General features: G+C 42.1%; 1 protein-coding gene across 2 annotated transcripts in view; it reads left to right on the forward strand.

The window, feature by feature from the left end:
• PID1 (phosphotyrosine interaction domain containing 1) overlaps positions 1 to 13,477 on the forward strand; it is a 207,217-nt gene extending 193,740 nt beyond the window's left edge. Inside the window, exon 3 of one of the 2 annotated variants that reach the window (XM_037139267.2) lies at positions 11,283 to 13,475. In XM_037139267.2, coding sequence (XP_036995162.1) covers positions 11,283 to 11,759 — 477 coding nt within the window. In that variant the 3' untranslated portion in view covers positions 11,760 to 13,475. Of the gene's footprint in view, positions 1 to 11,282 lie in introns of both variants that reach the window. The other variant, XM_037139268.2, reaches the window with a different exon arrangement.
• Positions 13,478 to 22,005: the final 8,528 nt, after the last annotated feature.

The following is a 22,005-nucleotide window of genomic DNA, read 5'->3' on the forward strand; positions in this document are numbered from 1 at the left end:
CTTGCTTGCCAGCGAACAGCAGACGGTCCGCCATCACCAAGTCGACACGGAGATTAGACCAGGTCATTTCATTCTTTTCTGGGCCACTTCCCCTTTTCACAATGACAGATTTTGAAACTGTTGCTTAACCATATCTTTCCCACCTTCTCATATTTCCTGTGCAAGAAAACAATGTAAATAATTAAAATTTTCAAAAATTATTTCCTGTGACCGTAGGTCTTTAAAGTTTAAATGTTCATGTAATCTCTATAATTATTTTGCATGCCCATTGATCATAATAACATAAATATATTTTAAATGTGATAAAAAATATAAATAAAGGTAGTTTTGTTAGGCAATAACTCTGACATGAATGATATTTTTTTAGTTGAAATTTTTATTGAGATAATAGATTCACGTGCAGTGGCTAAGAAATAATGCAAAAGATACCATATACACTGGAACCAGTTTTCTCCAATGAAAGCACTCTGCAGAACTGTAATGTACTATCACATTAATATAACCCACTATCTTAGTAAAATTATCCTGTTTTACTTGAACTAATTTATTTGCATGTGCACTTAGTTCTGTGCGATGTTTGCGCATGTGTGAACTCACATTTTCACCCCTTCAGGCGACAGTAAGATGCCGCAAATGCCCCTCACCACAATGACCCTCCCCATTGCCCTTCCATAATCATACCCACCTCTCCCATCCCTAACCACTGATGTGTTCTCTATGTCCACAATGTTGTCATTTCAAAAATGACGTATAAATTGAACCAAACAGTATGAACACTTTAGGACTGTCTTTGTTACTGTTGTTTGCTGTTTATTTTTTACTCAGCAGAAGTCCCTGGAGATTCATCCAAGTCGTTCCTTGTGTCTGGAGTTCATTCCTTTTAATTGCTGCATAATAATCCATGGAATGGATGTATCACAGTTTCTTAACTGTCCACCTGTTGGAAGGCATCTGAGCTGATTCCAGGTTTTGGCTCTAACACATAAAGCCACTGTGAACATTCATGTAAAGGTTTTTATTTGAATACAAGTCTTAATTTCTTTGGCATATGTGGTAATTCCATGTTTAGTTAGCCCCCATGTCCCTGCTCTTATTTCAGACCTCTGTTGGCCTTCTATTAAGAGCGGTAGACTAGCAGCCAATAGATTGGTGTATTTATGTTATTACCTCTAACCAAATGCTGTCTCAACATTATTCTCTCTACAAGTGCAGTGCCTTCACTGGTCCACTCCCAGTGAGCTGTACACTAAGGAAAATGAATTGATGAAGTCCTACACAGGCAAAAATTGGTAACGTTTCTCACCTGCCACACTGTTTGCCCCTTGAATCCATTTGTCGGGATAAGTGTCATGTAGTGTCCTAGATATCGATTCACCATTTAGAGAAGACTCATTGTGAATGTTTTAGGGCCTAGAGACAGCTCTGCTGAATTTCTGTCCCTTTCCAGTGTTCACTGCTGATTGGAAAGCAGAAGGGGGATACCAGACTTGTCGTGAAATAAATTGTTCTCATGCCACTGAGTGGAAGGGCACCAGGTCTGACCGTCCTCGGGTCGGCTCAGCAGAAGTGGCCAGACGAGGGGATGTATGTTTCATTGTGGTGTCATTTTTATTAAGTGACTTTGTCTTCCAGGGCATATGTGGGTGCCTTTCAGATAAATCACTTCTTTATTCACATATCTAAGAGCCCATTGACAGGACAGATTACATATTGAGACTGCTTTGATGAGCACGAGGTGGGACGCACCATTTTAAATCACTCTGTGTCACTGGAATTGAGTCCTAATACGAATAACAGAAACAAATCTGTCACATCAACACCTAATTGTGAGACACATGCTGTATTTAACAGCTGAAGCAGTGCCCGTCTCTGCTAGAGTGCAAAAATAGAACTTAATTATTCCCCGGTATTGGGTCTTAGTAAACTTGCTGCCCCCCACACCATGGTATACATTTGCATAATAAAGAAAATATATTTTCCAGTTATATTTCTATTAATATTTTCATAGATGCAAACAGTATAACTCATGTAAATACTTGGAAAGAACTACTAAACAATAAAACATATTTTCAATATCTGTGACCATAGGAAAGTTACTGGAATTTAAGAAAAAAAAATCACTAAACAAAGGCATATGTGTAAATGTGCTGCAGAAAATATGTACTTTAGAAAATCTGCATTCTACTGCCAACATTGTTGCTACTATTAAAAAAATATTAAGAATAAGGCTGTAAGCCTTTCTGGGTCGTCACCTTTGTAAACTTTGAGGTTAACAAAAGTATGCTGTTCAAGTTCAAGGCAGGCTTACCCCAGGCAGGCAGGGTCACTTGCTGCCTCTCAGTCAGCCAGCCAAGCCAGGCTAAACAGATACGAGGCAGAAGACTTTTAAGGGAAGCCTCATGGGGAATCGTAACAATTGGTCTTCATCCGAGTCCAGCCACAGGACAGCTGAGTCCAGTCTTACACTGGTGAGGATTAGGTAAAGTTGCCAAAAAAATAGGCCTCGGAATGGCATCCCTAACCCACTCTGGAGAAAAAAAATATCTTGTTTTGTTTCAGAATCATCTGGGCTTCTTGTGTGTGACCCACAGAAGCCTGAGAAGCTGAGTGGGACCCAAAGCTGTAGCAACCACGGAGGGTGCCCAAGTCTTTTCTGAGCCGAGCTCAGGCCTCTCCGTTGGCCTTCCGGGCTCTCAGCTGCCATGAGGAATGTGCAGAGCCCTGCTCTGCGTGGTGTTTGGCGCCCAGAGCAACTCTGCATCACATGTCTGGCCTGTTGGTACACAGTGCACGAGAGCAGGGTTGGGGCCAACTTAGCACATGTTTGATATTTGCTCTTTGGAATTATTCTTTGAAGTGGGGATTGTTTGCTTTGCAAAGCACCGTTTCAGAGTTCTTTAGGAATGTGATATGTGAATATTAAGTATGCATCCTTATCTCCTTTCTATTACTTGTGCTAGCATCATAACTTAAATCTCTGGGCAAAGCACACACATCTCAGGTTAAGGACTTTTTAACTCTTGACTCCAAACCCTGTGTTTAATAAGCCCCCCTAGAGTGTCTGTCCCCTTTTCATGTCCCTGATCAGGACTCTGTCTCAGGTGGATATTTGAAGAAATTGCCAGAGAGAAGTAGATAGTATAAAAATTAAAAATAAGGAGTTTGGGCACCTTTCAGTGAAAGAAATTGGAGGAGTGGAAAAGGCTTTGGCCTTGGACCAGAGGACCTGTGTTCTGTGTCCTGCTCTTTGAGCAAGGTGATTTGGGGCAAGTGTCCTTATCTCCCCGGGTGTCAGAATCATCAGCAGTTCATTGCAATATAATTATAAGTACTTTGAGTTTAAAGTCTGGGAAAATTTGCTAGGCAGGTCTCCTAAATAAAGAAAGAAGAGTCCAAAGACAAATAGAATAGCTACTAGGCAGCCTAAAACAACTTATAATTTTGCTACAAGTTTGTAATGAAGGCAGGTTGGTTTGACTGGAATATCCTGAGGGAAAATGCAGGTATCAAGTGTGGCCAGGTACCCCATCTGTCCAGTCACCAGGGCAGAGGTAAAGTCACCAATGGCCTTCTAGCTGCCAGTCCATTTTGTTTGGGAGCCAAAGTCTACTTTCATCTCCCACTTCCCTAACTTCCTTGCTCCTGCACGACATCCCTTCCCCTGGCATTCTTCCCAAGGCCTCACCTGCCTGGCTTTCTACTTCAGCAGCACCTCAGGAAGCCAAACCACAGTCAATGTCAGGATTTATCAACCTGCATTGGACACAGCTTGATCCAACAGATAAACTTCAAATGGGGATTGGTTTTGTCCTCGTAGTGCCGTATGAGAGGAAAGGCCTTTTTGAACCAAGATGAGTTTTCTGGTTCATTGAAAGTAGTCCTGGAGGCAGGTGAGTGCTCTTTCTCTGCGGGCCAGCCTCGCCTGTGTAGCGTTCAGTTCTGTAAACCTAGTGCTAAGCATCGTCGGTGTGCTTGGAATGTAAGTCCCAAGACAGAAGAGGGTTTTATCCATTTTGTTCACTAATATAACCTGGTTCCTAGTAAGTGCTCAACACAGACTTACGAAATCAATGTATAGCTAAAAATTTAATCGTCAAGCTCAAAGCTTATCACTTTTATATTTCTCCCAATAACTTCATTGATTTCCTTGTAAACAGCATTTATCCTTTAATACTTTCTTCATGGCTTAAAGTGTGTAATACAGGTTCAGGGTCATGGTTAGCATTGTGTTTGTGTTTGCATTGTGGATTGTTATGTAACTGGCATATGGATCCCTCTTCACTCTTCAAAGTGCCTAGTGAATCTGTGGTCAGCAAGGAAGGAGTTGATTCAAGCTGTGTTCATAAATCTCAGGGTTTTGTCCTTTCTCTTCTCTCTGAAATGTGCAGGTGGGAATTAATGTGGGAACAAAGAGCTTGACTCTTGTATTTGGCCCCAGGTTAAGAGAGGCTCCTCTTTTTCTCATCTCTTGCCTTGTAACCCAAAGGCTAGTAGGATTCCCAGGTAAGTCATTTTCATTCTGTGCTCATATCATGCGATTCTATGTTCACTGGGGAAAGGAAGTCTCCTACAGACAGAGAAAGAACACGGAGACCTTTCATGTCCCACAAAAGTCCTTTGGACAGTCTTTGTTCTTGACATGTCACCCCAGAGAAACCCCACTGTGAACTGAGCCAAAGCCAGGCTGGGAGGTCACAGAGCCGGGTTTACCCATCCCGGAAGGTGAAAGATGCCCAGGAAACCAAGTGCTTGGGGTCTTCTTTGCCACCCATTCCATGCCACCTTCTTGTTTAGGGACCTTTCTCATTACCCAGTGCCTCCGACTGTCCTTTTTAGGGGGACGTGAGTCAGGGTCCTACACAAGGGTTTTTCAGGATAGAATAAAATGTGGACTGCCAGCAAGAGGAAGGAGCAGAACGGTGTCCGCTCGGCCAGAAGGGCATATGTCGGGCAACCAGGGTTTGTTTTGCCACACAAGAGCAGGGAGGGGTGACTCATGAATGGAGAGTTGGCCAGGGTGTTGGAAAACTCATGGGTGAGAAGGAGAGGTTCTGAGGACACCGGTCTCCCCTGGGCCAATGCTGAGGATGCTGCAGACACGCTGGCGGGCCTGTTGGTTCCACGGCCCCCAAGTGTTTTCACATGCTGTGAATGTGCTCAAACTTTATTTTTTTCAGTTGGGGTTGGGCTAAGCCCATTCAGACATACTGCACACATCTGTATCTGGGGCATCAGTTGATGCCGTTGAATGACAACATGAGGAAACTTTTTCATTTTTGCTCTGTTTGTTTCTCTCGGAATGATTCATTCGTAATATGTTTCTTGCCCGGTGCCTGTTTTTGCAACCAAAGAAAAGATGCCAATATTTACTGCATATTTCCAACAGATTTTTACCCCTGAAGAATCTTCTTGTCCTCTTCCAAGGGCCTTTGTCCCAGCACCCCGGGAGGTGACAGCTAAGAAAACAAACCTGTTTGCCCTTGTGGACATTCAGTGACCAGTTTCTCAACTCAGTGTTTCTTGTCTACTTTGTGGCTCTGGCTGATGGCGGTTCTTACGGATGAGGCTCAGAAAGGGACTCATTCATCTAGAAGACATTCCCCTCTTTCATAGGTGGGCAGGAGAACAAGATCCTTATTAACCAGAGCTGACATTGGTGTGTGCACAGCCTTGCACATTAAGTCCTATGTTGGTACCCACAAGGAGGAAGTGCGCATAGGAGGGTGTGCAAGGAAGTCTCTGTAGGAGGAATACAGCAGCAAGAAGCGATCTCTCTATAGACATTTAGAGAAAATCCCTGCAACGGTGTCAGCATGGGAGGGTGCAGGGATAACACTGGCATTTCAGGGATTCTGTTTATTGAGATGCAGCGCACTGTGGGCCTTATCCACAGAGGGCATGGCTGCGTGCACAGCATAAGCAAGTTGTTGTTATTTTGAGACAACTAATTTAAAAGCTTTTGCTCTATTTCCCTTGAAAAGCAGAGTCATAAGCTACATTTCTCCTAAACTATATAGTTTAGTGAATATGTGTATATTCACCACTTCCTTCAGTGACTTATTGTCAGCTATACGGGCTAATGCCAGACCCTGGAGAATATAATGGGAGATTTAGGAAATATGCAGACAAGTAGTAAACAATCGGCTAATGAGGAAGAAGCGCCCAGGCAAAGTCAGGATTCCAGAGTGCGGGCCATTGTGGATAAGAACAGGGCTGATTTAAAGGGGTTACTCTGAGGGGAGGCTTTGCTGGCATGTCATTTTGTCACTTGCATTGCAGTTTTATGGAAACTCTGTGAGAGAATTCTTTTTATTCCATTCCTAGGGAAACTGTATTTAGATCTTTTTTCCCCTGCATTTCTTTAAGAAGCGCCAACTTGCCGGTCTTATGTCTTTGTATTTATGTAACCTCATGGGATTTCAGAGGATGTTATCGACTCCACAAAGGCAACAAAACAGGAGTTTCATTGACTTCCCCAGGTTTGCCTGGGGCATGAGTTAGACCCTCAGGCTCCTGCTTTGTGTTAACCAGATCCTGCAGGAACCAGTTCATCACTGGTTTGGGCAGGGTTAGCTCCTTTGGATCAGGAGAAGAGCCAGCCGGCAGCCTTGCCAAGGCCTGAGGTGAGGGGAGCCCCGTACTCTGAAGAAGCAGGTGCTGCAGTCACTGGAGAGTTGGCATCTTCTGGAGTTGCAAGAGCGTTCTCGATAGTCCTGTATTGGGAGGCAGGGCTTGCCTGTGCACTACGGCCTCTGTGGCCTCCACTGCCGATTCCAGTTGAGACAGACTTCACCTGCGGGTCCCCGGTGAACACGTGGTGTGATGTCAGTCTCACAGTGGAGAGCAGTCATCACATGATCCACTCAGAGCCCTGCTCCATCTGCACAGGTGCCGATGCTCTGCAAGGTGAAGCTGATGCGATATTCAGGGTTAGGGCCACAGAACATGTTCATGCTTCTCTTTTCACTTTTGGGGAAGTGCCAGAAGTCTGGAGTTCTTGCAATGAAGTTTTATTTTCTTTGGTTTTATTTTAAATATCTTATACATTTTTTGAATCTTAGATAACAGGTTTTATATATTATAACCAGGCTATTTATTATGTTATATAATATGTAATATTATAGATGTATATTATTTTAATTATTTGTGCCACATTTCACCTGACAATTTCAGAAGGTTTCTGAATCTTCCTTTCTGCAGTTACCAAACAGAGCTCATTTTTAGAGAAATGCCCTGGCCTACATTGTCATGGAGAAGAGTGTCACTAACAAATGCACCAGACAAAAAAATGTTGTTCATTCTACGGAAGGACCCACAGCATTTGGATGCTCATATAAATTCATAATTTCTCTGACACACCAAAGACGGGAATAATGAACAAATGGCTCGAAGCGAAATCAGTTGCAAATGGCTCTCATCTGCTAAAGTAAAATGCCCAGGAATTCAACACGTGTCTTTTTAGGCTGTCTTTTTTATGCAATTTTCTTCACAAATAATCAAAATATTCCTGCAATCCCAACACCTGGTAGTATAAGTAATGTCTCCCAGTGCTACCCCGATCTAAGATTGTTGCCTTTCGAAGCGGGTTAGTGATAACAACATTCCATCCTGAACTACAGTGTTGTCAGTAGATCTAGAGATACTAAGTGCTTTTTCCCTGAAGTGTGATGCAAATGCTCATCACTACTATTCAGTGTCTGTGCGGCTTGATTTGACTGAGGAATTTTGAAAATGGGGACCTTACGGTTGATGTGTAGCGTGCTAGGCAGGTGACCATGGTGAAAGGCACCACTAAATAAAGACACTTCCATAATAAGTTGAATTTCAAGAGATTACATCTATGTTGTACCTCAGTGTTTTAAAATTGCTTTTTATAAATGTCTACATATCATTCGTAGCTTTCACTGTTGTCCTATCAAACTTTTTGAGCTAGTAATCTCTGCTCCATTCTTCTCCTAAGCACGCTTCCAGAATAAAATTTTATGTTCCTTAAAATCTTTAGCTTTTACGTGGTATTAATAAGAGATGAATGCATTTTTTCTTCATTGTCAAAATTTTACTACTATGAAATTGCTTTCCATTGGAGTGAGTCGCTTACAATTTCTAAGCAAGTTTTTAAAGTCCTCCTTTAGTTGTATCTCAACAGAAGTCAGTATGTAATTTTAAAAAAAATTTGTGGTGGGAGGAAGGTATGTACCAACTTGGAGGAAATCAAAGGAGATTTCATTACTATGAAGGACAGTTGTATCAAATATAAAGTTATTTCTAGTTTCGGTGGATACTAAAAGAGAATGTGTTTTCACTTCAAGAACTAAAACTTGTTTTCCCCATTTGCTTTTAAACTTCCTAAAGTAGAGATGTCATAGAAAGGAGTGAGGTACTGATGCATGGCACAGCTTAGACAAACCTTGAAAACATTATGCTGAGTGAAAGACCCAGACAGGAAAGGTAACATATTATGTGGTCCCATGTAAATGAAATATGAAGAAGAGTAAATCCATAGGGGAAGAATGCAGGTTGGTGGTCGCTAGAGCCTTGGGAAAGAAGGCAGTGGGGAATGAGTGCCTAATGGGTGTTATGTCACCTTTGAGGGTGATGAAAATATCTCGAGGCTAGGTAGAATAGATAGTTGAATGGATAACATTTTGACTACTAAATGCCACTGAATGCTATGCTTTAAAATGGTAACTTTTATGTGGTGTGAATTTCACTTCAATAAAAAATAAAGCTGTTAAAAATAATAAGGATATTATGAAATACTGTATACAGAAAGTACATTTTCAGTAAATGGTATTCAAGAACTCTGTATTGTGTGCATTTGCTCACAAAGCCGCCTTTATCATGTGGCTCCAGTCCAGAGTGACAAAGAGCCGTCCACCAGTTGCCCTCTTTGACTTGCAGCATCTGAGATATTTTCCCCTTCCAGTGTATTGTCAGTTTTATCTCTGTAATATCGTTCCCGTGCGTCTCCTCTGCCCTTCCTCACTACTGACCCTCCCGGCTGTGCTGTTGCAAGAACATCTTGCCTGAGCATTCTGCTATTAGTCAGCCCTCCCCATCCATCTCACCTCCTGGCATCAGCAGGTCATTCAAGTTTACAGCCTTGATCAAATCCAGGTGCCCCTTGCTGTAGATTTTTAGTGGCATTCCATCAAGAGCAAAGAAGTTCCTACTTCCCAGACTGCACACAGGGTCATCCCTCAGGGTTCAGCCTGCTTTTATCCGCTAGTCCTAGACCTTCTGTCTCCTCCAAGGCTGTTGTATGCCACAGCCTAATATGTGGTCAGTTCAGCGTGGCCTCTGTATCCATATGGGGCTTTCCTTACAGCCCTTGTCTTTCTGCTCCCTCCTTCTCGCACCACCTTGACTTGCTGGGCTCCTATCTGGCTTTTGAGGTCCTGGTACCTTGAAATCTCATGACTCTTCTCTCTGAGGCCTCCTGTCAGCCGGGCACCACAGCTCCTTCCACTGAATGTTCAGGGTATTTGCAGTCCCCCTTGCTGCCCTTCTCAAGGTCTTCTTTATGTCATGATTATGTCTGTGCATGTGCCGAGAGGCTTAGCAGCGTGCCCAGAGCCATCCACCTGGCGTAGGGTGGAGGGAGGATTTAAATCCTGACTTTGGCCGCCTCTGAAAAAGTATTCAATTGTTTCCCATTGATTTTTTGGGGCAACTCCACCTTTACCCACCCCCAAGCCCTCCTGGCATATTGCCATTATGTATAATAGATTCTGAATAAATATCTCTAGAATGTGCAGCATTTATGCCTCTTTACTAAGGAGCCATGTTTTTACATGGAGTGTCCAGTCAACTCTAGTTTAAGAGATAAAGCATGAGACGTTGTAACAGTACTTCTGTGTTCTGAAATTATTGTGTGTGGCCTTTATAGCTCCTGTAAATGTCAACGTTGATTTGGAATCACTGTGGTCAAATGTTCTTTCTCAGTTCTCACCATTTCCATGGACCTTTTATCTGGTCTTTTTCTTTTTTTTAATTTATTTTTTTTAATTTATTGAGTTATTTTTCAAGTACAGTTTTCTTTTGTCAATTTCTCCCATCCCAACCCCCCCTCCGCCCCGTCTCCCCACCTCCCTCCCATCCCCCCCCCTCCCCACAGACCTCATCCCTGTGTCTTTCATACTTGGTCTTTTTCTCCTCAATTCTATAGTATTTATATCTGTACTATTAATTTTGTACCAAATTTTGTGTTAATTCTGAAGTGATTTCTTCGATATTATGCATTTTCAAAATGGTAGCAATTCTATCTCTTTTGATGAATAAAAAATGAAAGCCCCAGGCCCTGGCTGGTGTAGCTCAGTGGACTGAGCACAGGCCCGCAAACCAGAGGATCGCGGTTCAATTCCCAGTCAGGGCACATGCCTGGGTTTCAAGCTGGTTCCCTACAGGCCAGTTCCCAGCAGGGGTCGCACGAAAGGCAACCATACATTGACGTTTCTCTCCCTCTCTCCTTCCCCTCTAAAGATAAATAAATAAAATCTAAAAAAAAGAAAAAGTCCCTTCTTGGTATTCATAAATCAGCCTTTAAGAACACACTATTTGAGTTACTTGGAATTATTTTTCTTTGTTTTTGTGCTGCCCATCTAGCTATTTGGTAAGTGTGCATTCTAAGTCTCCAACCATCTGTAGAGCTTTCATTTATTATCACTAAAACCAGATGGTGCCCATCAGTTCCAAACTGTTTAGGTTGAAACACAACTGCATTTCTATATTTTCAAAAATTATATTGGAGAGAAAACAATGATGTTTCGGGCCACAATAGAAACAGAACATTTGTGTGTGTGTGTGTGTGTGTCCTTGGCATTTTCTAGAAGGTAGTCACTTAAGTGGACGTGAACATTGACAGATTTAGAAAGAACCAAACTAGGAGATATTTAATAAAGACTTTGTTTTTCAGATGCTTCATCCTTTTGACTCCTGCTCGTGTTGGGTTGAAAATAAACTCCAAGTGGCTGTATGACTTTAAAGAAATGCCAAATTATGTAAAATATATTAATCACTCAGTTTAATATGAGCTTAAAAGAAAGGTAGGGAGAGGGAGAGTAGTTCTCTAGAAATTACATTGTTTAAATCCAGCTCCATTTAAATAATTTCAGTATCTTTGTCAAGTGGCAGAAATTCCGAGGGTAGTTATTCATTTAGGGGGCAAGAAAGATGTGTCTCCACCTTCCCACTGTGACACTGTGACGGGAACTTGGAAATGAACACCGAGGATGAAGAGTTGACTGTTGACCTCTCCTGTTTTCTTCCTCTCTCCTCTGCAGGTTACGTATCTTGGTAAAGTCACCACCACAGGCATGCAGTTTTTTCCAGGCTGCACAGAAAAGCCAGTCATCGAGCTTTGGAAGAAGCACACACTAGCCCGAGAAGACATCTTTCCAGCCAATGCCCTTCTGGAAATCCGACCATTCCAAGTGTGTCTCCATCACCTTGACCACAAAGGGGAGGCCACGGTCCACATGGATACCTTCCAGGTGGCCCGCATCGCCTACTGCACCGCCGACCACAACGTGAGCCCCAACATCTTCGCCTGGGTCTACAGGGAGATCAATGACGACCTGTCCTACCAGATGGACTGCCATGCTGTCGAGTGTGAGAGCAAGCTGGAGGCCAAGAAGCTGGCCCACGCCATGATGGAGGCTTTCAGGAAGACTTTCCACAGTATGAAGAGTGATGGCCGGATCCACAGGAACAGCTCGTCTGAGGAAGTTTCCCAGGAATTGGAATCCGATGATGGCTGAAGGAACTTTAGGGCGCTTCAGCGAAGGCAGCCTTGGTCCAGGAGTTCCAGACCAGAGATGAAAAACCAACGATTCATGTTTCAGATGAGAAACTGCCAAACTCTTGGCTGACCAAGCTTTTTAAATTCAGAAGAGCAATTCTAAATCTAAAGAAATGTATTATTAAAGTAATTATGTTACATTGAAATCTGCTACTGCTGTGACTATGAGGAGGGTGGAAGTGTGGATGGGGGGAGTGCTACACTCTTTCTCTTTCTCCCTCTCTCTTTTTTCCCCTCATTCCCCAGTGCCTCCCAGTAGAATAGCTCCGTGCTGATTTTCACCATTCTCAGGCAAATACACTGAGGTTGTTATTTGACAGACCATTCCAGTTTGCCTTATGAAACCCAACAAGAATGCACTTATTGGATCCCTAGTCCTGGGTGTGGGGGTGGAGGGGTGAGTGTTGATGCTGGCATGGAAGTCACAGGGCTAAAGGAAAAGGTCAGGTGGATTCAATCCTGAGACTCCTCCCCCATGGCATGTTTCAGATTCTCTCCTCAGTAAGCCAATCAGCACAGCCTTCATTGAGCTTTACAGCTAACAGCCTGATAGTTGGCAGTTACCTTACAGTTAAAGACAATGCTTTTTTTTACATAAATATATCAAGTAGTACCCTCTTATTGTATTTACTTCATCTATTTTCTTAGAATCCTTGCAACAACTAATAACCCTTCCCTCCTCTTGCCCCGTCCACCACCTTTTTCCTTCCAAACCATGCCGACATCCCCAAAGGGGTGACGCTCATACACTGCAGGACACCAAAAGGGAAGAAGACAACTGAGCAGATGGAATGAACCATCAAACCAGCTAGGAGTTTAAAACCGCCACCACCACCACCACCACCACCACCACCACAGAGACCTTGGAAAAAGGGAATGAGTTGTCAAAAAGTGAACAAACTCCATGGAGACTGTCCTTTGTTCAGCCATGATGTCTGGTAGCTTATCTAGTTGATGGTCCTGTCTGATGCATCTAATCAGATGGCGAGCTGCCAATCTGATTTGGCATCACCAAGGAAGCCTGCCGCCCTCATTCAACCTTGCATTCCAGTGAGTTCTATAAACTTGACTGGTCTAGAGAACCTATGTCCATCTTGATCGAAAGGGAAATCTGACTCTGCTGTCCCCAAATTGGTAACATCTCTGGGTCACGTTTGCCAGTGTGTTCACTGTGTCTAATGAGAAGTTCTCACTAAGCTGAGATTGCTCAGTTTTGCGGATCTTTCAATGTCATAAATGCCAAGGGTCTGAATTGAATGAAATTGTACGTATTTGTTAAAATATATACATTTAAGGCTCAGAGCAAACAGCTAGTTTCCCAGGCAATGCTGCTCATTTATGAAAGTGTTTGTAGTCCTGGTATTGTTAGGGGCACTGGGGCACCTTACAAAAGCCTTAAATGAGAGCTGATCACATCCGGGAGCAATGGTGTTGGTGTTTTGGTCTATGTATGTGTGTGTCCCTACATATGTCTGTGTTGTATCTGTGTGCCCGTGTGTGGACCCGGGTTTAAGGCATGTAGAATTAGCATGGAGTCCCATTGAGGAGAGCCCGCCTCTTGGAGATATGCTTGCTGCTTTCCAACACATGTAAACTATTCTTTAGCATAAATGCATTCATTCTTTAATAAAAATATGTTTGCATTAATAAAGCTGAGGCATTTTCTATTTTATGTGTTTCCATTTTATGCAAAAACAGAGCGCACTGACTAAAGAGGAAATTCAATCTAAGCGCATTTTCAGTCTTGGTCATAAATAGCCCATTCCTAGATTGTGTTTTAAAAAGTGCATTTTGTTTTCTAATGCTTGATTTAATTTTAATTCCTGCCCCTTAACTGAGATGGTAACATGTCAACAATGGACACAGTTATTAGTGTGTTGAACTGATTTCAGAAGAGAGCCATCCAGAACATTTTGCAAATGATTAGAATTTATAAAAATCTCCCTGACATCTTGGGAGTACCTGCAGTGAAGCCCAGGGAGGTGAACACAGGGTGATTCCTTCTGACAGCACTGGTTAAAAATGTCTCCACCGGGCCATGCTTTCTCAGAATGGCCCATTTTCTAGCAAGGTAGGTGGCCATGGGCCCTGTGTTTCTTAAGCAACGCCCTTCTGGAATCAGAAACAAATGTAAGGCCACCTGTGCAGTGAAAACATGGTTGTCTGCTGAGGAGATGAACTTGAGTAAGTATTACTACCTCATTCCTCTGGATAAATGCCATTTTTTTCTCAAGTTGAACTTATTTCACTTTTGGGTTTACTCTATTGTCCTTGAATATGCATTTAAGAGGGGGAGAAAAAAAGAAATAAAGAAGCCAGTCAGTATGTATTTCAAAACAATGTCATTTTCCTCTCCTCTCTCAGTACAAGTTGAGTCCCGAGTACACATATAATTACTTATTGCAGGAAGCATTTTCTGGGTTTTTTTTTCAGGTAATAAGTGTGACATGCTAAGTAATTGGCTCTGATAATATTGGCAGGAGCTTTTGCTTGAGATGATTAATAAGCAATTTAAGGCTATGACACAATGACATCTTTCAAATAGTTAACAGAATGTTTTGGGGGATTCACCGCTAATTCCCCTGGCAGGGGTGGTTCACACTGGTGCTAATATTTTTAATGTGTCATTCTCTCTCTTTCTGTGCTATACTTTCTATACTGGCCATCACCAAGTGCTGTCATGTACATTAACTCATTTGCCCCTCTGTGGGTGGGTACAGCAGTCACTTTAGCGATGAGAAAACTGAGGTGCAGAGAGGTTACATAATTGGCCAAGACGGCACAGCTGGGGTGTGTTGAAAGGTGACTGGAACCCTCTGAATTCTTTCTGATCCGGCTGCTGCTCTGGTGAGGCAAGATCCACCATCCACCACTTCTGAATTTTTTGATTTCCATTCCTCTTAAAACCCTCTAGCTTACATTAAACTAACATACTAAACCACTATAAATAAACTTTGTTTTTTGTTCTTCATTTCTGAAATCTTTTTGATATCCATGGAAAGAGTTTTAAAAGCAAACATTGGCCCAAGAAGTTTTGTTTCAGCACAAATAACATCCTATGGGATTTTGCTGAAGTATTTTATTGGCTGTGGTTAACAGAAAAAATACTCTCGCCACCCCTAAAAAACCAAGGTCCATGTTTGTTTGTTTGTTTTTTGTTATTCTCAGGACAGGTGAAAACTCTGAATCAAATCCTTTCATTACAGGATTCTATAGCATCCTATAATTTCCCTTCATGTCATTCATTGAAGTTTTCAGTATTTTTATATAATTCTGTAAATATTTGTTGAAGCCCCTGGGGTGTATCTTGAAGATGAGGACTTGACCCCTTTTGTTCGCATTTTATCCCCAGCTCCTCAGGCAGAACCAGTCATGTAGGGAAAAACGCTATACATTTCTGTTAGCAGGATGCATGGAAGGATAGACAGATGACAGTGAAAATCACTATGTGAGCCTTTGATTTGCAAGTTCTAGCAATCCTGGGACCCAGGAAGGCACGGTGAAGACTTTCCTGCTCACTTCCTTGCAGGGTGAGCAAACGGCCTTTTACTGGAGAAAACATCATCCCTCACCTAATTGCAGGAAGAGTCGGTGGCTGCTTGTAGGTAGAAGAATTACATGCAGTGCTGGCTACATGATGGAAACAGAACAAATGTTATTCCAAGGCGGCAGACAGATAATGTACTTTAAGACACCTGCGTGTTGTAGATTACGGAATCCTTGTCATACATTTGTTTCTGTTTATTTCTGTCACTGAAGGGAAGACGGGAGGGTGATGGAGGAGGGCATTTTTATCTTCTCACTGTATGAAGCGTATGAGTTTAACTGGCTTTCCCCCAAAATTTATACTTTAGAAAACATTTTTTTGTTTTCTTTTCTGCTTAACCACCCCCACCCCCTGTTTTCCTTTACTCCTCCCCTCCCTCCTTTCCTACCTTAATGATTTAATTATTTACGTGACGCCGTTGCTGACTTTCTCCCATTTCAGCAGGGAAGAGCATCTATGCTCTGACTCTGAAATGACATGTTCTGACTCTTGAAGCAAAATTTAACGAGACTGTTGAATGCTGCAGATTATCCGAATTGCTCTTATTTGTTATTATTTTTCAGTCAGATGGGCACAGTGACCGTTTAATTCTTCATGACTATTTCTTAGCATTCCAAAAACAGGATATCTTCTCTTGTCCTAGATAAACCTTAAACTTCACTGGAGTGAAAGTGAAGATCTCAGTAATTGCTGAATTCATGTTGATCTTCAAGAAGCTTTCTTATTGTTTGCCAAGATTCGGCTTTTGGAGTAATTTTATGGGACATGCTGCTGAACGTAAGGACTTTGGGTGCTCCTTCTGAAGAGGCGCCAGCTGATGATATATTGTCACGAAAACAGAACTGTGCAAAAACCCGAGGTTACAATGAAAAACAATGAGATGGGTTAAAGCAAATTGCTAGGAGAAGAAAAATCTAAACCATCTTATTTTGAACATTTTCAAATAAACTATTCGTTGAAAATGGATCTAAGACGTAGTCTTGTACACGTGAGCAAAGATGATGTTCACAAAGAGGTTTGGGGAAATATTTCTCTCAGAAAGTCCTAGTAGGATTATTTAGGTTTCACTTAGGCATCCAGGTTGGTCATTCAAAATGCATTTGAACAGTTTTTGCTTAGGAAATGTACAGCTTACACTTAAAAACCTTCTCAAGTTCATACTAAATTTTCAGTAGGTTGGCTTAGAGGCTGCTATAAGAAGGTACTGATGTAATTTGAAAATGGAAATACTGAAGTATTAACACACATTTTCAACCCTTCATAATAAATTACCACTTCATAATAAATTACCAGTAATTATCAATACTTTCATGTTTATAACCTTATATAACAACTATTATCTAAATCAAAATGTTTTCATTCCTTTATCTAAACATGCATAGTAGACCAAGGTAGGGCCATTTGAAAGCATTATGAGATCTATGAAATAAGATGTGTTGCCACACGGGATTTGCTTGATTTCAAACCTGGTATTATGTGCCCTGGTTGCCATTCCAGAATATTCTTTGTTCTTTGGAAGATATTTTTAAGAGAAACATTTAAGGAAATACCTAATTACAAGGAAGAGCCAAGATTTGACTCCAGTCCTGGGTCAGTTTTTTACATAAATTTGGCATCAACCTAAACCAAAGCTCATCTTGTAAATGAACTGTGTGGACATGAACTTCAGAACCAGTGGTTCTGGTTCCAATTTTGTGCAGAAAAACAAAAGCTGATAACAAATTTTACGTTCATAATTGGAATATCTTTATATAGATGATATTATGGGTATAAAAATATTTTAATTGGGGCTTAGGATGGAATTAGACCTTTAATTTAGCTGTTTGCCAAATACTTTATTGCCTTTCTCCATTTTAATTGCAATAGCTTTTCCTAGAATTTAGTATTACACTGTTAGAAATTAGTACAGAAAAACCTCATTAATTTAGATAAAACTAATTAGGAGCTTGTGGTTTTGGCCCCGAAAAGCTTAAGTTTTACACTTATTTTTAGTGAGCAAATAAATAGGATGAATAATGTTACTGGAAATGTGTGCCTACTAGGGAAAACACTTCTTCTGCATATTAAAATAACAATTTACTAGGTATATTGTAATTTCAGTATAAGTAGAAGCTGGTACAACTGAAATTGAGGCTTTGATGTGCTGGTCTCAAGATATTCTTTTTTTATTTATTGAAGTGGCTTCTTCGATAAGCAACAGATGGTTAATGCAGTTCTTGGATTCAGAGCCCTTGAAAGTAATAAAGTTCCTTTGAACATACTTATTTACGTACATCTTTCCATTTAGTTAGTGTTGTATAAATGTTTGGTCTTCTTAATCACCCACCTCCCCCCAAAAATCTTGAAGTGACTAACTCCTTCTGTTTCTCATAGAAATATAGCAATAAAACAAATTACAATGATATTTCTGATCATCCAGCTATAATAAATTTCTCTTTGCTACAAGTACTTTTGTCCTAAATTATTGTGGCTCACCTTAAGAAGCTCAGTGGCTCATCAAAATTGTATAATGAGTCAACTAGGGCCGATTGTATTTAGTGGTCTGGTTTGTATTTTGTTTAAAGTTCCATATTGCATAACCCCTCAGATCTGTTACTGTGCTTATGATTTGTGGCAATCCTCTACCAGTCTGATCATCAGACTCACTCCACCTGGATGGTGCAAGGGATTCTGAAGGTGACTGGACCCAGAGTGGACGCTGTGGCCTGCCCAAGTGCATGGGGTAGAGTGGACCAAGGGGGCTGTGTTGGCAACCAGCCTGGGCTCTGGTTGCTGTGTCTCTTGGCCCAGGGGAGTGGTGTCAGCCCAGAGGCACCGTTTTTCAATCCATCAGTCAAGAGAGGTGTCTTTGTGTAATTATATCTTTAGAAAGTAGGTAATTTTCTTTCTCTCAGGGTAGAAACTTCCACAATTCATCTTAAAATAGCAGCTATGAGTTTTATCTGTATTTTTTCTAGACGCACGAACTGTGAAATGGTAGGCAGTACACCACATGTTTCATAAACCAAAAGAGGGCACTTGGGGACAACCTGAGACCTAGGGTCTACTAATACCTCTAAGATCATATTTTGGAAAAGAGCTACTTAATTTAAAGGGTGCCTCACTTTTAGACTTAGAATTAAAACAAATTGTGAGCTTTAAATCATAACATTCTAAGCACCTTTATATTTGAAAACAATGTGTTTTAAAGAATCAGAATTGTCATTTCATTATAGCTATTTCTTCTCTATTACTGTTGAAGGGGAGGTGAGATGCACCTCACACACTGGGCAGCCTCAGAAAATGGAAAACATCATTAGGGAGGACCTCAAGGATGTCTGAAGGTGAAATCAGGCATCTCTTGTCCCCGAGGTGGATATCCAAGATGGAAGTCCTATTCATTTCTTCTACTACTTCAATCCTGCCATTGTTACAACCTGTTCTCATGTCCAGAAGCATCAGGGCAGGAGTGGGCTGATGTCAGAGAACAGCAGATCCTGAGGAAGGGAGGAAAGAACCTGCCCAGTGTCACCCATAACATGACAAGCTGTGTCCTCCTGACACTGCCACATTCCTCAAAGGCCCTAGTGACAAGAAGTTCTCCCATTTACTTGTCTATTTCTGGGCAGGGAAAGAGTATTAGCTTCTCAGCAGAACAGAGTGTCCAGCCTACCCCCCTTCATGGCCTCGGAGCCCCTATTGCTCTGAGACTCAGATTTAGTTATGTCAGACTCTTGCTTAAAACCTTTCCACGGCTTCCTTACTGCATGTAAGAGAAACTTTTTCATGTCCTCCCTCCTTTAATTTTTTACGTTACTATGATACGCATGCTTCTTGGCAAGCTGGCACTCACCAGCTATTCCAGGCTCAGGTTTAAAGTCTTTCACTGTGTATTTCTGGGCAAAGACCTTTGCATATCAGGCTGCAGTCTCCTCATCTGTAAAATGAGAAGAAAAGGGGCTAAATCATAGAGCTGTCAAGAGACTAAAACAAAAAGTGTATGGAAACCAGTTGTTAGCCCAGGGCCGGCATTTTGCATTGTTTAGTTAATGCCTCCAGTGTGGGGTTTTCACTGTCCCCTCTCCTTCATAGGGGCCTGGCAGGTAGCCCGAAGAGTTCTTTGCAGTTCCCCCAAAAAGCTGGACTCTGGGCCTTCTGTCCTGCTCCCATGCCGCATAATGGCCCCCTCTTGGCCGGTCCAGCTCCTTCTTCCAGGATTGCACAGACTTGGGAAGGCACCACTGTTACTGCCTGACGCTTGCTTCTATGCCTCCCGCCCCTGGCCCGAGAGCTGCCACAGCAGTGTGGCCTGGCACACATCCCCCCTCCTGCCCCATGTGTAATGTTAAATTTGCTGGCATCCAAGTTAAAAAGTTAAAAAGAAACAGAAGAAATTAACTTTAACGATGTATTTTATTTAACCTAAAGAGCTTAAAATATTATCATGTCAACATATCAATATAAAATGCATTGATGAGACAGTTCGCCTTCCTGTAGGAAGGCTTTGCTATCTAGTATATATTGTAGACTCTATAGCACATCAAATGCTCAGTAGCCACATCTGATGAGCGCTCTTGTAGGAGACGACACAGTCCAAGAGGTAAGAAGCATGCCCTGATTTCTCTCTGCATCCACAGAGCCCACCTAGGGACTGACACGTAGGAGGGACTTGTACATGCTTGTGCAATGAGACCATTAATTCCATCTGGTATGCAGGCATATTAGTTGGTTAGGGCTGCTGTAATGAAGTACCACAAGCTGGGTGGCTTAAACAACTGGGACCTCAGAGCTCTGGAAGCTAGAAGGCTGAGGTCAAGGTGTTGGCAGGGTTGGTTCCTGCTGAGGCTAGAGCAGAATCTGATTGAAGCCTCTTCCCAGCTTCCTGTGGTTTACTGGCATTCTTTGGTGTTCCTTGGCTACTACTCAGTCAATTTGCTTTCTGCCTTCATGTTCACAAGGCCTTCTCATGTGTGTGTGTGTGTCTACCTCTCTCCAAAACTCCCCTTTTTGTAATGGCATTGGTTATATTGGATTAGGATCTCATCCTAACTAAGTACATCTGCCGTGACCCTACTTCCAAATAAGGTCACATTCTGCGACACTTGGGATGAGACCCTCAACATACGGATTTGAGGGGGACACAACTCAACCCATGATGATAAGACAGGTAGTGATAGTGAGTCATGCTTCAGGGCTCCTGGAGGGGAGGGGCAGAGTGGGGCATCACTGCTAGTTATTCAATCCCAAGTTCAATGCCTTTGCAGCTGCGGCCCCTGCGGAAAGCCCTCCTTGCCTGGGTTTGGTTGTTCTTGGCCGGCCTAGGTTGCAGTTGGGTTATCAAGGACAGAACAGACAGACCGTCCTTTGAAGTATATTTTCATTTAAGTTTCTTGAGTTTCCTTGTGAAACAAAAGTAACATAGCTCTTACATACACATGCATTTCTGGGGAATAAAATTCCCCTGAATTTGCCCTTTTGCGTCTTTCTCCATTGTAATTGTTTCCTTTATTGCATTGGTGTCTGGTAATCACAGGTTTGGGCTGTCTGCTGAGGGAGATGAGATTGTGAGGGACAAGCAGTTTGTCAACTAAACAAATGAGAAAGTTCAAAGCAGGCAGGAGGGCCTTTTCTGTGTGGGACATCATTAGCCAACTCTGAAGTCCAAGTTTCCCAGGCTGGGCCAACACTGGTCTAAGCCAGGGCCCACAAGTCTGCTCATGGAGGCTCTTGTTCTTTTCATTGGGAATTGGTGTTTTCCAGGCATCTCAGCATGATCCAACTAAAATCCCCACATCACAAACAGAAGAAGCCTTTGAAGGCCAGAAGTTGGGAATTGCCAATAAGGCAGGGATTGTGGTGTGTGGCAGCGTCTCCAGATCCAGGTCGTGTGGTTGTGTCTTGCTTTGTCTCCTTTGTTCTTCATGCCACACTGAAGAGTCAGATTCCTCTGCCTCATTGTGGAGGCACGTCTTCCCCCAGCATTTAAAGAGCATCTTCAATGCCCCTCTGTTAGGATCGGCCTTACCAGTACTTGACTGGCCAGCAACCAAAGAACTTCTGTGTAGCTGGGAGAACTTCTACTAAAAATTATTTTCCAGGCTGATTACTCTATTCTTTCGTTTAAAGGTCAGACTTGGTTATATGATGATTAAAGTTTCCTTTTCATAAATTGCATTTTTCTACACCACGGGCTACCATCAGAGGACTTAGAAAACTTTTTTTAAATCATTTTCTCTGACAAATCAATGAGCCTTGCACAATTCCTTTCAACTTAATAATTTGGGTAGTGCTAAAGTTTGTTTTTTTGTTTTTGTTTTTGTTTTTTGGGTGATTGTTTTTTGTTTGTTTTTAGGCAACTCTGACACCACAGAGTACCAGCTCTCTCTTGGCGACAGTCTAAGGAGGTATTTGAGCATCAGGCCATGGGGTTTGAAGTAGTATGTTCTAGGATTTCTGTTTTAGGCTCAAAACTATCCTAGAAAAGGATCTCAGGGAAGCACGTTTGCAGGTTCTTCCTGAACTTGTTGCTGGGGAGACGCAAGGTGGTGATAAAAATTCAGTTTATCAATGCTCAACACTGCCCATTGGCTGCACCAGGCACTTTGCCAAGGGCAGTGGTTGAAGGTGGAGGTTAAAGACAGAAAAATGTTTTTTGAAGGCATCAAATTAATAAGAACTA

The sequence above is a fragment of the Artibeus jamaicensis genome, unplaced genomic scaffold (assembly GCF_021234435.1).
Source record: "Artibeus jamaicensis isolate MK-2021 breed Jamaican fruit bat unplaced genomic scaffold, CSHL_Jam_final contig_1015, whole genome shotgun sequence".
NCBI classification, from domain to species: domain Eukaryota; kingdom Metazoa; phylum Chordata; class Mammalia; order Chiroptera; family Phyllostomidae; genus Artibeus; species Artibeus jamaicensis.